Source organism: Eubalaena glacialis, chromosome 13 (genome assembly GCF_028564815.1).
Source record: "Eubalaena glacialis isolate mEubGla1 chromosome 13, mEubGla1.1.hap2.+ XY, whole genome shotgun sequence".
In the NCBI taxonomy this organism is placed as follows: domain Eukaryota; kingdom Metazoa; phylum Chordata; class Mammalia; order Artiodactyla; family Balaenidae; genus Eubalaena; species Eubalaena glacialis.
This window is the reverse complement of record NC_083728.1, coordinates 75342669-75360379: the sequence shown is the minus strand read 5'-3', so window position 1 is coordinate 75360379 and position 17711 is coordinate 75342669. Positions and strand designations below refer to the sequence as shown.

The 17711-nt window shown below is 41.7% G+C and overlaps 1 protein-coding gene across 1 annotated transcript in view; it reads right to left on the bottom strand.

The window, feature by feature from the left end:
* Nucleotides 1-8759: 8759 nt before the first annotated feature.
* LCMT1 (leucine carboxyl methyltransferase 1) overlaps nucleotides 8760-17711 on the bottom strand; it is a 54058-nt gene continuing 45106 nt past the window's right edge. The window contains exons 8-11 of the mRNA XM_061208511.1: nucleotides 16728-16829; nucleotides 15212-15303; nucleotides 11553-11650; nucleotides 8760-8976 (exon numbers count right to left, since the gene is read on the bottom strand). Coding sequence (XP_061064494.1) covers nucleotides 8954-8976; nucleotides 11553-11650; nucleotides 15212-15303; nucleotides 16728-16829 — 315 coding nt within the window. The 3' untranslated portion in view covers nucleotides 8760-8953. The remainder of the gene's footprint in view (nucleotides 8977-11552; nucleotides 11651-15211; nucleotides 15304-16727; nucleotides 16830-17711) is intronic.

Sequence of the window (17711 nt, the reverse complement as noted above, 5' to 3'; positions counted from 1 at the left end):
GATTGACTAGAACTCAATCACATGGCTTCACCTGGCCACAGAAGAGTCTGGGAAACACAGTCTAGCGGTGTGCTCAGAAGGAAAAAGAAAGGCATTTTGTGAACACCCAGAAATTTCTGCCACACCACATGGTGGTTGCTGTTGTTCCCCAGCCTGTCAACCTAATCCCATCCTTCCCTGACTTCAGACTTTCTAGCAGCTTCTGTGGCAGTCAGTGCCAAACTCAACTCCCATAGCAGCCACACAGGTCTACCCTGGACTCAACTCCTGCCACATGAACCACCATAAAGGATTTGTCAGGTGAGCCCTGCACCCTCACCCCCTCCCTGCCCACGCCATCCCCTCTGCTTGGAGTTCTCTTTTGCCCTCTTGGCCAACTTCTACTGCTCACTCAAATCTCAGATCCAGATTATTTGTCCTCCCTGACTCCTGGGCCAACTAGCTGTCAGTCCTTGCTGCATGCCCTTCCCCCACAAGAGCCAGGATTGGACTCAGTAGCTCCAAAACCAGTGGTTCTCCTGAGAAAATCTGAATATCATTCAAGCAAAACAATGTATTTCCACGACGTGAGATTTTTGTGTGGCCTGATGTCTCCATATGCAATGCACTGGTCTCCCAAACCACCAGGATAACTAGTACACTAGGGAAATGATGTCTTCCTAAGAAATTGTTTGACTGGAAAACTTTTCAGCCTTCCAATCCCAGGTCTGGTTGACATGACCAAAGCCTCTAATTTTTATCTTTTTTTGCATAGAAACATTTTAAGACATCTCTGCATCTGTCGGCACCTGTCTGCCATCCACCACCAGGTCCAAACGGAGTATAAAAGCAGGTTGCATTTTATCCTGGCAAACCACTCTATCCTCCTTTCTCATATTGATGGCTGCACACGTGTGCAAGACATGTTCACTTACTCCATGGTCCTGGCACTCATTGCCATCATTGTCATGGGCCTTGTTAAATTGTGCCAGGGACATTCTGAGCACTTTCAGAGTACTCTGCCCTTTCTCGTAGTCAAGTTGGGACACCCTTAATTTTGTAACAGAAGAAATCAAAAACCCAGAAATTTGCCCCTGGCCATTGGGATTTCTATGCCAATTGTGACACTCATCTACATCCTGACCAATGAGGTCTATTACACAGTTCTGAGCATTTCAGATGTCCTTGGCAGTAATGTCATGGCTGTGACATTTGCTGACCAGACATCTGTCATGTTTAGCTGGACCATTCCCATTGCTGTTGCCCTGTCCTACTTTGGGGCCTCAATGCGTCTATCTTTGCTTCATCAAGCTTGTTCTTTGATGCACTGTTGTGGAAAAAATGTGATGTTGGTGCCATGGCAGCCACCTTAAGAGCATGAGGTGCAACTGGCCAGAAGTGTGGATCCTTGATGACACCACCCAGGCACCAGACAACCCCAAGACCAGCTACTCCAGACTTCTTGTTAAATAAACATGCACTTCCCAGAAAGCACCCCAGAGAGAGTGAATTCATAAAGCGGCTGTGGGATATTTTAATTTTCAAGGGAAATAAATTGATGCTCAATATCTGTCAGACAGGGTGTGAATTACTAGCTCAAGGTAGTTCACAGTTTTCTATTAGATGGCCCTACATTCCTTTCAATTACATCATATCTTTGCAAACCTGGTTTTATGGGTGTTGCCATATTAATAATTAAGAAAAACAAGTGCTGCATGAAAATCAGTGTGGAAAAAGAAGTGAAAATGGCAGTGTCCAATCTGACTCCAAGACCTGAGAACCTGTGCAGTGCCCCAAAGGCATACATATCCCATGGTAAGCAACTGTAGTATTTAAAAATGAAAGTTATTAAGAATGCAATTAAATTGAGTTATTTAATTATAGTTATTTAAGAATGAAATAAAATAGAAATAATACATTTTTCCTTTCAATGTATGTGTATTTTCTTAAATGGCCACTAAGTAGTTAGGCCATAAATACTAAGTGTTTTTTTGGACCTAACTAATAAATGAAACTATTAGGTATTCCTTTTGTCCAAGGAACACCATGAACCAAGAAAGTCTGGGAGCCTCTGAAACAAATAATACATGTCCTTCTCTTTCAGGCACTGGGGGTTGAATTTTCTATCCTTTGCAGCAGAGAACATTTATGGCTGATAAGCTCCCTCCCAATATACCAAAGACACTGGGCTTTCAGTCTAATAATTTCTTCTTAAAACAAGTCACTATTTGTAGTAATGCAGATGCTTGATAATTCAGGCTGATCCTGAGATCTGTGCGCCGTGGACAGTCACAGAAGCTTAAAGCAGAACTGTTACTGACCCGGGTTCTTGGACTCTTTAATCAATAGAAATTGATAAGAGGCCAGACAAGGAATTCAGGCAAGGCTTTATTGGGACTCGTGCTGCAGCAGGAGGGAGTGAAAACAAGTAACAGGTTCCCTTGCTCACTCCCTGAGGCGGGAGTGGGGGAGGGCGGTGGGGCGAGCTGGTTCCATAAATAGGGTGAATGTAAGGGCGCACTGGTGGGTCAGGCCAGAGGGGTAGCCTAGGTGGTCTGCCCACCCCCTTGGTGGTGCTGTGTGCAGGATCATGCGCATGACCCTGCTTTTGCTCCTAGCACCTCAGAAGTGGCAGCTGGATTTTGGTCTTTTTGTATCTTGCTGTTCATAATTTGCCCCAACTGCACATACTCACAGTTATTTTTAGTCCCATATAGTTTCTTTGTATTTTGTTGCTCCAGGAGACATTTGTCCAGGTTCAAGCACTGCAGCAAAGGATCCCGGGTCCCAGCCTGTCTCAGAACCCCTCACTGTCTTCTGAAACTGTGGCTTTATTTCTATCTAAATAGCTCTGCCATTGTTTTCAACGTATGATCACTCACTTGGAGCTCAGGGCAAGTTTGTTGTTGGAAATGAGTCTCGTTTTCACCTTTCTCACTGCTCAGATCGCAGGTTTAGCTTGAACCTGAGCACCTTCCTTCCTTCCTTGTAGAAGCCACCAGCACCCTATTTTCTCCCCTGCAGTGTCCAGTTCAAATGCTGATGTCTTTGGAGTCACTGATAACCAGACATCAGACATGCTGGCTACGTCAGAACTTATTACAGCCAGAAAGTCATTGGACTGAAGGAGCAGTCCACGAAGTCTCATCAGTAAGGGTTCATTTGCTCGCCATCTGCCTGTTTGGAACAACAGTTAAAATGGTAGTAATAATGTCTACTATTTACTGAAGCGCTTGTCACTAGGAGCATATTTCATATGATAATCAGAATGTTCTCATGTTGTTGACATTTTTTTTTTTTGGTTCTATCATTTTCTCTACTATTTGGATACTAATACTTATTAAAATTAAATAGCTCTCTCTACAGAAGAGGAAATCTAAAAGGTCAGCAAACATGAAAAGATAATAGCCAGAAAAAAATTCAAAGGAAAGCAACAGAACAGAAAATTTTAAAACGTGATTAACATCCAGTACTGACAAAGAGGGAGAAAATAGGCAAACCCATGCATTTTTGGGGGGAGCATGCATTACTACAATATTTTGTAACACAATCTTGCAATATTTATTAAATCTGTAAATTCACCTACCCCTAGACCCAGCGAGCCTTATGTTTGAAAAATTGATCCTATAGAAATAAAAACTCCAATTGGTAAGAGTATATGTACAGGGACATTGATTTCATTATCGTTTATTGGTAGAAAAAGCTGAGAACTATCTGAATGGTCATAATTATGAAAACATCTACCCCAGAATGAATGTCTATTTTCAGTATCCTGAACATCCCATTGTTCTACTCAGCATCAAGCCTTTGGACAGTCTGTTTCTTTTACCCAAACTGCTCCCTAATTCTGACAAAAACTTTCTCATCCTTCAAGTCTCAACAAAGATATGATAATGTTTTTAAAGGGTGTAAGAGAGAAAGTATCAAGAAAATGTGAATCACGCGGACCGGCTAGCAATTGGATGAATCTCACAAACAAAGTGAAAGAAGCCAGATGCAAAAGAGCGCATACAGTGGAACAGAAAGTTCGAGAATAAGCAAAGCTGACCGTGCTGTTAGCTTTGGGAGGTAGTGACTCGGACAGGGCACATGGAGACTTCGGGAATCTATCACTTTCTATTTCTTGATCTGGATGCTGGCCACAGGGTGAGTTCACTTTGTGAAAATTCATGAAGCCAATAACGATGTGTGTACTTTTCTGTGTGTACATTGTACTTCAATAAAAAGTTAAAAATAAACCCAATCTATTTTAGAAAGTTACCTTCTGGATATAACCAAGAGGAAATCTGTAGGTGAACCAATGGTACCTAAGAAGAGAACACTGAATTCAATCTCTACGTTGTCGCCTGTAACATTTTATCCCCATAAAATATAAAAATGTGCTAATTTAGAAACTGCCTTTAAAAATCAGAAGATTTCACTCTGCTGTTTTTTACTCCAATAGTTGAATTGTCATCAATAACAATACAAGTTGGGCTTCCCTGGTGGTGCAGTGGTTGAGAATCTGCCTGCCAATGCAGGGAACACGGGTTCGAGCCCTGGTCTGGGAAGATGCCACATGCCGCGGAGCAACTAGGCCCGTGAGCCACAACTACTGAGCCTGCGCGTCTGGAGCCTGTGCTCCACAACAAGAGAGGCCGCGATAGTGAGAGGCCCGCGCACCGCGATGAAGAGTGGCCCCCGCTTGCCACAACTAGAGAAAGCCCTCGCACAGAAACGAAGACCCAACACAGCCAAAAATAAATAATTAATTAATTAATTAATTAATTAATTAATTAATTAAAACAAAAAAAATAATACAAGTTAACAGTCAGCAAGCCCTATCCCAGGGCTTGTACTGAGCATTTAACAAACACCACCCTGCTGGCTCCTCATGACAGTCCTGTGAGGTGGGTGTTGTTCCCATTTCTCAGATGAGGAAACTGAAGTTCAAAGATCTAGTGACTCACTAAAGGTCAGAGGTAATTAGGGTCAGAATTGGTTTGCTAACTCCAGAGCTTATGCTTTTACAGAAAAAACATCTCTATAAGAGGTAAAGTAGCTAAAAAAAGAAACCAGAACTATCTTTTGAGAGACTCATTTGGGTTTTTAAAAATTATTTCTAAAACAGCTCTGTTGAGGTACAACTTGTAGACAATAAATTACCGGTCCAGTATACCACTGATGCTTTGACATGCGTATACACCCATGAAACCAGCTCCACAATCAAGACAGTGAACATGCGTATCATCCCCCAATTTTCCTCATGACCCTGTTCCTGTTCTCAGGCAATCACTAATCTGTTTTCTGCCACTATAAATTAGTTGGAATTTTCTAGAATTTTATAGAAATAGAATCAAATATATAGAGAACAAACTAGTGGTTACCAGTGGGGAGGGGGGAGAGGAGCAATATAGGGTTGGGGAGTGGGAGGTACAAACTATCAGATGTGAGACAGGCTACAAGGATGTATAGTACAACACGGGGAATATAGGAAATATTTTGCAATAACTGTAAATGGAGTGTAACCTTTAAAAATTGTGCAAAAAATTAAAAATTTAAGAAATAGAAATGGAATCAAACAGCATGTGTTCTTTTTTATCTGGCTTCTTTCACTCAGTGTACTTATTTTTGATTCATCTATCTTGTTGCATGTCCGAACTTAATTTCTTCTGGTTGCTGTGTAGTTTTCCATTTTTCTATACTACAAAGCTACAGTAATCAAGACAGTATGGTACTGGCACAAAAACAGAAATATAGATCAATGGAACAGGATAGAAAGCCCAGAGATAAACCCACACACATATGGTCACCTTATCTTTGATAAAGGAGGCAAGAATATACAGTGGAGAAAAGACAGCCTCTTCGATAATGGTGCTGGGAAAACTGGACAGGTACATGTAAAAGTATGAAATTAGAACACTCCCTAACACCATACACAAAAATAAACTCAAAATGGATTAAAGACCTAAATGTAAGGCCAGACACTATAAAACTCTTAGCGGAAAACATAGGTTTTTTTTTTTTTTAACAACGCCATTTCTTCTACTAAATATTCAAAAGCCTCACTAAGATTTTTGGAGAAAAGGATCACTTTTCATCAATGGCACCTGGGACAGTCCCCAAATAGGAAATAAGCCAATGTAATAAATTGTGAAAATTTATCAGAAATAATGAAATGAGGCATCAGGGCAACCACACCCTCAAGGAATGGTGATGGTGGGGAATTTTTATATGCTGTCTGGGGCAAGGGGAGAAGGGATATATATAATGTAGTAGTCAAAAGCACAAGTCCCAGAGCCAACCTGCCTGGTTTCGAATCCAGTTCCATCATTTATTGGCAGTGAGGACGTTGCAAGGATAGAGACGGTTGCCCATGTCAGATGCTACTGAGAAGTTGAGACAGCCAAGGACGGAGAAGGGGTCACTGGGTGTGATGGTTTCAACGTCACTGATGTCCTTCCCAAGGGCAGGTTCAGTTCAGCAGTGTGTGCAGAAAGGATTACCAGAGGTTTTAGATGAGTGCGTGGGAGAAGAACAGAAGAGGCAGTGAGAGGCAGTAACTCCTGGGGGAAATGAGTTCCAAGTCCCAATTCGAAAAGCCAAAAGCACGCTTTGGAATGCATGTCTCAGTCGTGGGAGGTATGGGAGAGGGAGGGCATGAAAGCTAACCCTTGGTGAGATCCTCTGCCCCTGACACCCCCTACACTCCCGTGAGAAACTGTAAGGTTTCTATAATGTTATAAGATAACCATTCCGTCATGCAGTGCTTCCCAACTTCAGTATTTCCAAATATATCACTTCCCTGATTTCTGCATGTCCGTACAGTAGCTCTACCATTTATCTTCTTAGTAACGGTCTTTAAATGGGCTCGCTTTTAAAATGAAATTGACAGGTACTTTAAGGGATATTTTATAACACAACCATCAATAGTAATGGCATATCATTTGCCTTGAACAGAATGTACTCCATAAAACTAAATGCAAGGAAAACCAGAAATATAATGGAAGCCAAGCAAAGTTTTTAAAATTCTAGCCAAATGCTGTTGCTCCCTCGGTTGGAGAAATGCTATAACACTCTGACCTCCACCTGTGATCAAAACCAAAACCGATGCTAAGGGGGAAGGGGGGTTGGGGGAGGGAAGTATTGGGATGTAGGGATTGGCAGATGCAAACTATTATATACAGAATGTACAAACAAGAAGATTCTACTGGATAGCACAGGAAACTACATTCAGTATCCTGTAACAAACCATAAGAAAAGAATATAAAAAAGAATGTATACATATGTATAACTGAATCACTTTGCTGTACAGCAGAAATTAACACAACATTGTAAATCAACTACACTTCAATTAAAAAACAAAACCCAAACCAAAACATTAGAAACAGTGCTAACATGGTAGTGTATACACACATAAAAATGAAACAAGTTACAAAAAAAGTACTCACCCTTACTACGAACGATGTGCTATGGCATTCTCCATTCTAGTCCGTATCGGACAACGTGCTATGACATTTTCCGTTCTAGTCCGTATCTTTTTAAAATAAGGGACTTGATTCCCTACATGGAGTCACCATCCATTAATGGCCTAGTACACGGTTTCAAAAACAATGGATTAGTAAATATGGCATTAGTGTTAAAGACACACCAGCACCAGCCTGAGATCTTCTCCTGGGACTTCTTAAGATCTGAAAGGTCCTTAAGACCTTACTGGAAAGGCAGTAACTTTCTCACCGGGTGATTCAATGTCATTTCACGCTGTGTCACCGCCCGGACCCCTGTCAACAGGCGTGCTGCTGTGTAACGGGGGACAGGCCACACTGTAGGGAAAGCTGATCTAGAGACTCTGCAAGTCTCTAGTAAGGGGCCGTGATCTCTCTTGGACGGGAGAGGGCCGGCGGGCTGCCTCACTCCCGTTCTGCACACACAGGCTCAGGTTCACAGCCCCAGTCACATAACCAAAAATTTCATTAGGTGTGGACAGGCCTTATGTCTTTGAATTGGAGGCCAGGTCTCCAGAGCCCCTTTTAATCTGTATCATAACTGTATTAGTTTCCTACTGCTGCTGTATCAAGTGACCACAAACTTAGCGGCTTACAACAACACAAATTTATTCTCTTACTGTTCTGGAGGTCAGAAATCTGAAACCAGTTTCACTGGGCTACAGTCGAAGTGTCAGCAAGGCTGGCTCCTTTTGGATGCTCTGAGATGTTCTCTTGCCCTTTTCGGCATCCGGTGGCCGCCTGTATTCCTCCACTTCCACCCCTTCCCCCACATTCAAAGCGCATCACTCCAGTCTCTGCTTCTGGCGTCACATGCCTCCTTCTCCTCCGACTCTGACCCTCCTGCCTTCCCTTATAAGGAAGGACTCTTGTGAGGACATCCGGCCCACTTGGATGCTCTTGGGTAATCTCCCATCTCAAGATCCTTAATCACAGCTTCAAAGCCCCTTTTGCCACATAAGGTAACATATTCACAGTTGGAGGGATCAGGGGCTCATCATTCATCCTGCCACAATGACCAAGGTGAAGGCGGATTTAAGCAGGAAAGGGCAGAAACGGGAGCAGAGACGAGCTCCAACATCTGGTCAAGGTGCCAAGTGCAATGTCAGGTGCTGCAAACAAGAGCACACAGGAGTAAATCCCACAACGGACGCAAGGGCATGAGCTGAGTCTGACTCACAGGGAGTGAGCCAAGGTCAAGGTCGGGTTAGGACCTCTGGTTCCAGCTGACACAGAGGTGAACCGCAGCCCACCCAGGGGAGCAAAGGATAAACAGCAGAGGACCAACACACCGGCAATGGCAACTGAGATTTATTTAAATGGTAAAAGCCGACAGGAACAGGAACCGGTACGACCACCTCGGTAACTGAGGTCTCTCGGCGAGCGGGGAGACTGGTAGCCGAGGCCTAACCACCACTCAGGAAACTTGGAGACTCAACTCCGGAAAGGTCAGTGGCTTCAGCTCTGGCTCATCACGAGTCTTGAACAGATCAGTAAGTTATTTCCTTCAAGCCTGGGAGGAAACACACAGAAGCTGTGAAGAGACTCTCACAGATTGGGGCAGAGAAAACAGCCAGAGGTGGGAGAATGTGACCTCCGGATCCCAGGCCCACAGTGACCAGCTCTGGGGCACCAGCCACACGTGTGATCACCGCAGCCCCAGCCTCCTGGTTGTGTAAGATGAGACTTCACAAGGCAACAGGAGGTTGGATGAGACTGTGTTTATGGGTGGTTTTAAAGGGATTGAGAAACGTTATAACAGTTTACGGGCTCTCTGCAGTAAACCTGAAAGTCTATCCTTTAAACGCTGGACTTTTTTTTTTTCTGAATAATACTTCTCATTCAGACAACTTGTTTAAGGAGTTCATTCTTGAGTGTTCTGCTTTTTACCTTAAACATTTAAAAATTAATATTGGTCTGTTTTTGGTGAGAAAGAAGCCAAAGGGCTAGTGACTAGCCTTAGCAATTTTGTTCACCCTTTTCTCTTTGAGTCAAATTCAGTAATAAAAAAGACTAGTGTAGGCAATTTATTTCTTCACATGTCTAGTAATTTTTTTATACTGACATGGCAGATAGTAAGTTGAGGAGACTCTGAATTCTAGTATCTTCCTCTGAAGAGTGTTGAGTTTTGTTCTAGCAGGCAATTATATTATTGGAGAATCATCCTCATCTTCTAGAGTCTTGGTTGCAGGGTTGTTTAGTATGAATCTGTCTAGGTTTTGTACTAGAGCCTATTCTTTAGGAACTTGGCCTTTTAAATGCTGAACTTCAAGCAAACACAGTTCTGTCCTTCTTCCCCACATAAATATAAGTACAGTAAGTCCCCTACATACAAACGAGTTCCGTTCTGAGAGCACGTTCATTAAGTCCAATTTGTTTGTTAAGTCCAACGAAGTTAGCCTAGGTACCCAACTAACACAATCGGCTATATAGTACTGTACTATAGGTCTATAATACTTTTCACACAAAGAGTACTTGAAAAACAAACATAAAAAATAAAGAAAACATTTTTAATCTTACAGTACAGTACCTTGAAAAGTACAGTAGTACAGTACAACAGCTGGCATACAGGGGCTGGCACTGAGTGAACAGGCAAGAAGAGTTACTGACTGGAGGAGGGAGAGGAGGTGGGAGATGGTAGAGCTGAAGGATCGTCAGCAATAGGAGATGGAGGGCAAGCTGCAATTTCACTCACGCATGACGTTGATGGAACGCAAGTTTGCATCTTTGAAAGTTCGCACCTTGAAGGTCTGTATGTAAGGGACTTAATGTACTGATACAACAAAGCAGCCAGGCGCAAAGTGGGGAAAAGAAGCCCCTTACATAAAAATGCTCAATACATCGCTACTTTACAGAAACTAGAATTAACTCTATGCTATTACAAACCACCTATATTTTTTTAAAGTGTGAGAAAGTTAAGTAAATTCAGACATAGCCTCATTACAGAATATTTATAAAGCCATTAAAATGCAAGGGGAAATGCTTATAATATTAAGTTAAAAAGATCAGGAATCAAGGTTACATAAATAGATAAATTCAACTCTGCTAAAAACAAAACAACAGCTAGAAAAAGAATGGAAGGGAAAAGCTGCCAGAGGTTATCTCTGAGTGACGGGCATATGGGTGATTTCTTTTTTCTTTGCCATACTTTTTTAGAAGTTTCCGAAGTCCCTACTAAAAATTACAGTTTTTAAAAGTGCAGGAGGACAGCAGTACAAAAACACACTAATAAATGATTTTTTAAATAAAAAATAATTTAAATGGATTTTGTGGGCTGAACTGCCCAGCTGGGTAAATTTATAAACTAGCGGAAAGATAAGCCCAAGGGGGGTGATTAACAACCTGGAATTTTCACACAGGAGACAGTCCTTGACTCTGCCAAGTTCTTTATTTTGTATGGTCTACCTGCCTAAGGCCATGTGTCAGACACATCGATAGGAAGCTTAAGGGCACCCACGACATTAAAGGCCAGGACCGAGATCTAAAATGGTCTCCACTGGCTGGAGAGACGCCCAAGGGCTATCCCCCAGGGGAAGCAAGGTCAACAAGGGGCAGCTGTAAAGGAGGAACTCGATCAAGATCAAGGCAACAAGAAACACTGAGACAAGGCTCCATGCTCTGTCCCTATGGCCCTACTCTTGCAGGCCAGGGAAATTCATCTTAAATATAAGAGAAGAGAGAAATTCAACCCACAGCTGCAGGGGTGTTACAGAGATATAATGATCTGTGTGTTTAACATCTAGTAAACCTGGTTACAAGTTGATTAAAAAGACAATCATTGGGTCCTTTTATTAAGATGATTACAAGACTCAAGGTCTCTTACCATCCAGCTGAGAAAATTCCACAGACTTCTAAAGGGCTGTTGGTTTGTTTTCATACATGTGGTTTATTTAAACAGTTCTACTGGGTTTTGTGCTATAAAAACACAGAGGATATAACAGCTGATTCTCTGGCTATGTTCATGGATCGGATCCATGTATACGTCCCCTAGTTCTTCCTGGGTCGAAAATTCCTGTCAAGTCTTATGTTCTCTGGGGACAAAAAAATTCCCCCTTTCTAGGTTAAATCAATACAAGTGAAGTCACCTACCCAGTTCACTTCCTCCTTTGGTGGCCCAGCAAAGGCAGTAATGCTGCATGAGTTGTTCAAGAAGCTCCATTTCATCCAGGAATTCAAGGGACTCTATTCTGCGGAGAGAATGAAGAGACAACAGTACAAATGTATCCAATCAAAAATGAAGGTCATGACCCATGCTTATATAGTCATGGAAAGGTGTTCAGGATATACTATGTGAAAAGAAGCAGGCTACAGAATAGTATGCATGGTGTGGGCCCATTTTAACTTATTTTTATTGAAAAGGAGAAAAAAATCCCATAAGCAAAGTCAAAAGTGACAAATGACAAACTAGAAAAAAATGTTTGCAATAGAAATGACAAGGGGTAGATTTCCTTGTTACATAAAGAGCTGTTATACTTCAATAAGAACAACTTTTAAAACTTATTTAAAAGATGGGTAAAAGACCAGTTCACTGGCAAGGAGAAACAAGAGCTTTTCAACCTCATTTATGTGAAAAGAAATGTAAATTAAAACACATGAAATGTTTTCAGCTAACAGCTGACAAAGATAAAAAAGGCTGATGCATCCTTAAAAATAAATAAATAAATAAATACGTTTTTTAAAAAAGGTTGATATACATTTTACCAAGGACATGGGAAAGAGGTGCCCTCCTGCGTTACTAGTAGGATGACAAAATAGTATAACCTCTCTGGAGGGCAATTTGACCATCTCTATCAATGTTTAAAATGTACGTCCTTTCATTCTGCAATTCTGCTTTAAGAATTTACCCTATAGGTGTTCAAGAAATCTCACTGCAGCATCACAGTTGCAATGTAGTAACAGCAAAAAAACAAAACAAAAAACAAACTTTAAAGTAGAAGAGATGGGTTGAATAGATTAAACACATTCATACAATAGGATAGTGTGCAGCCATATAGGGTAGGTTTATATGACTTGACATGGAACAGCCTCTAAGACTTATCATGGAATTTAAAAAGCAAGTTGTTTAGGAAGTAATGTACATAGTATATTACTATCTACGTAAAGAAAAAGTGGGGGATATATATGGTTATATATGCATGGACTAATTTTGGAAACTGCAGAAGAAAGTGGTAATGGTGGTTGTCGCTTGAAACAGAAGGTAGCTGATGGTAGTGAGGGTGAGTAACCGGGGGTTTTGTTTTGTTTTCACTCTGTACTACTTTATTCTGCTTACTTTTTTTCCCCATCATGTGCTTATATGACTTTTTTCAAAAAATCATTTTAAATGTAAACTTTTAAATATATACACACACAGAGAAACATATGAAAACAGCTCTTTAAAATGTTTTGTTGAGAGATGCACACACTGGGGTGGTGGGGACAACGCAGGCATTTCCAAAAAGAGTAAAGAAGAAAAATAAAAGATGATCCATATTCCACTATTTACAGCCACTGTTAACATGCTGGTATTGCCATTCGTCCAGGCTGTGTGTGTCTGTGTTTGTGCGCATGTGCGTGTGCATGAAAGTGTATAGATGTACACGCTTGTGCATGTTTCTGTATTTGTGTTTAGCTCCCACCCTGGTGTGCAGGCCAAAGAGTCACAACTGAAGTAAGAATGACTATCCAAGGAGTACTCTGGTGGCTTCCCAACTAATCTTAGCAGAGGACCTCAAGGCAGGCTTCCTAGTATGAGAAGAAACCAGCATCACGATCAAGGCTCCAGCACCATCATGACCAAGTTCAACTATCAGGACACACTAGACTGTGAAGCTGTTCCCTAGAAGGTGAACTCCGCAAAGGCAGGCATGACGCACAGTAGGCATCTGTTAAATCAACAGGCCTGCCTCCGGTTTCTTTCTATACAGAGTATCTGGCAAAAGCCCTTGACAAATGTAGACACAAACTATGAGGCATCTGCAGAGCTGGGAGGGCTGGTTGGCCTGGGGTGGACAGACCAAAGGGTGGGTGGACAGACCCGCCTCTTTACCCACCTCTGTTAGGACAAAGGCTGCTGTCTGCAACATAACTAAATGCCCAGCTATAGACATTACTTTTTAATTACTTTAAAATTATTATTATCAAGGAAACAACCTAAGTGTCCATTGATGGATGGATAAAGAAAATGTGGTATATATACTGACATTTACAATGGAGTATTATTCAGCCATAAAAAAGAATGAAATCTTGCCACATGTGACAACATGGATGGACCCGGAGGGCATTATGCTAAAGGAAATAAGTCAGAGAAAGACAAATACTGTAGGATCTCTCTTCATGTGGAATCTAAAAGAAAACAAACAAACAAACAAAACAATTGGTAGGCGCCGGAGGTGGGCAGTGGGAGGGCAGGCAGGCAAAATATGTGAAGGGGGTCAAAAGGAACAAACTTCCAGCTGTGAAATACGTAAGTCACGGGGAAGTAATGTACAGTATGGTTATTATAGTCAATAATGCTGTATTGCATATTTGAAAGTTGTTAAGAGTAAATCTCAAAAGTTCTCATCACAAGAAAAAAAAATTCTGGAAAAGTAGTGAAGATTGCTGCCATGTCCTGCCTGCCATTTGCTGCACACGGTGGGGTGTTGCTCCAGGACCTTGCTTCAAATGTGATGGCCCGCACTATGGAACCACTGGAAACTTCTTGCTCATCATTTGCCTGAAATCTTGGCTTGTGTTCACCTTTTTAAACAAAAAATATGCACCAAAAATGCCCACAAATGCAGCTACTAAAACTCCTTTAAAGATCTTCTTTAGAAGATCTTTTATTCTTTGGACTGTGAAGAAACTGATGGAAGGTTTGTTTATTATGTTCTAAATGGAGTTTTGTTTACTACTCAAAATAAAGTGGTTCTCCTTAAAAAAAAAAAAAAAATCCTGTATGTGCAGTGACCGATGTAACTGGACTTGTTATCATTTCACAATATATACAAACATCGAATCATTATGTTGTGTACCTGAAACTAATGTTGTCTGTCAATTACACCTCAATTTAAAAAACTGTTATTAACATATATCCACACATAAATAACAGGCACCACCAAACAGGATATGGTAACCCTGAACATCTTGACATGTAGAGATAAATACAATCTATTGTTAAGCTTTTGAAAGGATGGTGGTTTACAGACCAATACATGCAATATCAATCTACTGATTCAAAAAATATAAATCTATATATTGATAAATATTTATCTTTATATACACATAGAAAAAGAATACACCCCAGCTGTCTCTGGAGGGTGCAGCTACAGAGCTCACAACTGCTCTATACTTCATGCACTTTACACTGCTCAAAAATTGTTTTATTAGAACAACAAGCATGTATTTCTTTTATAATGAGAGGAAAAGTCCACTTAAAAATCCATAAGCAGACTTTTCCCCCCTTAGGAGCCCTTGGGCAACGTCATTTTCCTGCTTCTCCAAAACACAGGGATTGTGCAAGATTTCCACTGCAGAGGTGTAACCGCTTATTTCAACTAAGATAATCTGTTTGGGCATAAACCTTATCTTGGCTAATAGCTAATGAGTTACTCTCAAGGAGCTACCAGTGTTTAATCTACATTAGCAGCAGCTTAACTTGTTTCAAAATAAGTCTAGTTCAGGGTTGAATTTTTTTTTGTTTTTGTTTTTAACATTAAAGGATACAGACAATGATGCCTTTAATTCACAGTTATCTGCCACGGAGCAAACTCTTGCCAATCCCATACCTGCTCACTTCGGCACGAGGTAATTTGCTGTACAATTCCATCATGTCGATGGCTGATGCTGATTCCCACCCACTCGACAGGAGCCGTTCTTTCTAAAACGTGCAGTGGAGAGAAAGGGAGAGGACAACGTGCTGTCATATGACCCGAGACACTTCACGCACACAGAATTTCCCTCGGAGGACTCCTCTTTCAAAAGCCCACTGTGGCCACTATCATCTTTCTTTTTTTTTTTTAATTTTCCCATTTTCTATACTGAACACGCATTGTTACAATGGGGGAAAATGCACACTAAAGTATAATACTTAAAGAGAAATAAAGGAAGAAACTTTTCTATAAGCAACAGTTTTTTAAAGTACCCTAGTGGTAATGTGACACAAGCCATGTAAAAACTAACGTATTTAAATGGGGGCAGGGGTGGGAAGTGTCTCTTTAGCAAAAAAATTTCAAAGGTGGGGGAGTGGGGGGGGCGGGAACTATTACAGGTTCCAAGAGATTTAAGGCACCGATCAGTCAAGTACAAAGTGGGAAACATGTTTGGATCCTGATTCAAATACACCAACTATGAACATGTTTTTAGACGACTGGGGAAAACTGGAGATGAATTGGGTGTTAGGTGCTATGAAGGAGTTCGTGTCGACTTGTAAGGTGTGATAATGGATCATCATTATCCTGGGGGGTAGAAGGTCCTTATTTATTTTTTTTAATTTATTTTTATTTTATTTTTGGCTCCTTTGGGTCTTTTTTTGCTGTGCGCGGGCTTTCTCTAGTTGCGTCGAGCGGGGGCTACTCTTCGTTGCGGTGCGCGGGCTTCTCGTTGCAGTGGCTTCTCTTGTTGTGGAGCACGGGCTCCAGGCGCGTGGGCTTCAGTAGTTGTGGCACGCGGGCTCAGTACTTGTAGCTCGTGGGCTCTAGAGCACAGGCTCAGTAGTTGTGGCGCACGGGCTTAGTTGCTCCGTGGCATGTGGGATCTTCCCGGACGAGGGCTCGAACCCATGTCCCCTGCATTGGCAGGCAGATTCTTAACCACTGCGCCACCAGGGAAGCCCAGAAGGTCCTTATTGGTAGGAGAGTCACACTGAAGTATTTATGGGGAAAATGATATACTGTCTGGGATTTGCCTTAAAATATTCCAATGACACCACCAACAAAAATTTGGAGGGGGGGGGGATAAATCAAACGATAATGACAAAGTGTTATTAAATTACTGAAGCTGGCTGATGGAATATGGGTGTTCATTTTAACTACTCCCTCTACTCTTATGTTGTTTGAAAAACGGCATAGTAAGAAGTTAAGATAATAGGGGGTCGGAAATGTAAATCTGCGTCTTCCATACCAAGATGGCACGACAGGGCTTGGATTTCCCCCAGCACAATGAACCAGTAGCCCACGTGGAGCCCTAGCCGCCCGGAGGCAGGCACTCACGAGGGACTCTCACATTCTCTTATGTGTGAAGGGAGGGTGCCCTTTCTCGGCTGGCTAACGGTACAAGAGGATGTCCTGGTCTCTGCCCTCTGACCTGAGACTCTAATGACTTGCAGGTCTCCACTCCCGCCAGGTCACACTGTCGTCTCCGCAGGTTCTCAATCATGATCTGCCCAAACCGGTCATCCATGTTCACCTGGGAAGGGACAGAGGAGGCTGGGCGTTGCCATAAGGATCTCTTTGTTTGTTAAATATGCAAGATTAAAACAACAACATCCTATTTCTAACCAGTCAAGGCTGATAATACCCACTGCAGGTCACAGAATCCTGAGTGCCATGCTGATGGAGTAGAGCCCCTCGAAAGGCAATTGGGCAGTGTCCATCCATTGCAAACACTCAGTCTGGGATCCAACAATTCCACTGCCAGCAACCTGTCCTATAGATAGACTCACACGTGAACGCAAAGATGCAAGCACATTTACTGCAGCATTATGTATGATAGGAAGAATCTGGAAAGAACTTAAATACCCATCATTTGGGGTTAAATTAATTCTGGCATGTTCATATAATGAAATACTATATAGCTGTGAAAACAGGAAAGGAAGATAGATAGATAAACAGATGGACAGATACGAAATGATCCCTAAGATAAACTCTTGAAAAGTAAGGTACAGAGGAATGTGTATAGTATGCTCCCATCTGCCTTTAGGGGAAAAAAAAAAAAAAACCAACTCTCTCCACATTTATATATGCATAGGAAAATTCTGGAATACAGCAAGGTTGCTTCCCAGATTAGAGGCTGAGGTCTTGGGTAGATAAGAGACTTACTTTTCTTTGTCTACCCTATCGAACTATATGATTTTTTTTTTTTATTCTGCATGTGGCATTACTTTTTGAATAAAAAACTGGTTTATAAAACGTAATTTATATATGTGCACAACTGTCACAAAACAAAATATTATGTACATGGGAATTCCCTGGTGGTCGTGGATAAGACTCTGTGCTTTCATTGCCGAGGGCATGGATTCGATCCCTGGTTGGGGAACTAATATCCCACAAGCCGCACGCAGTGAGGCCA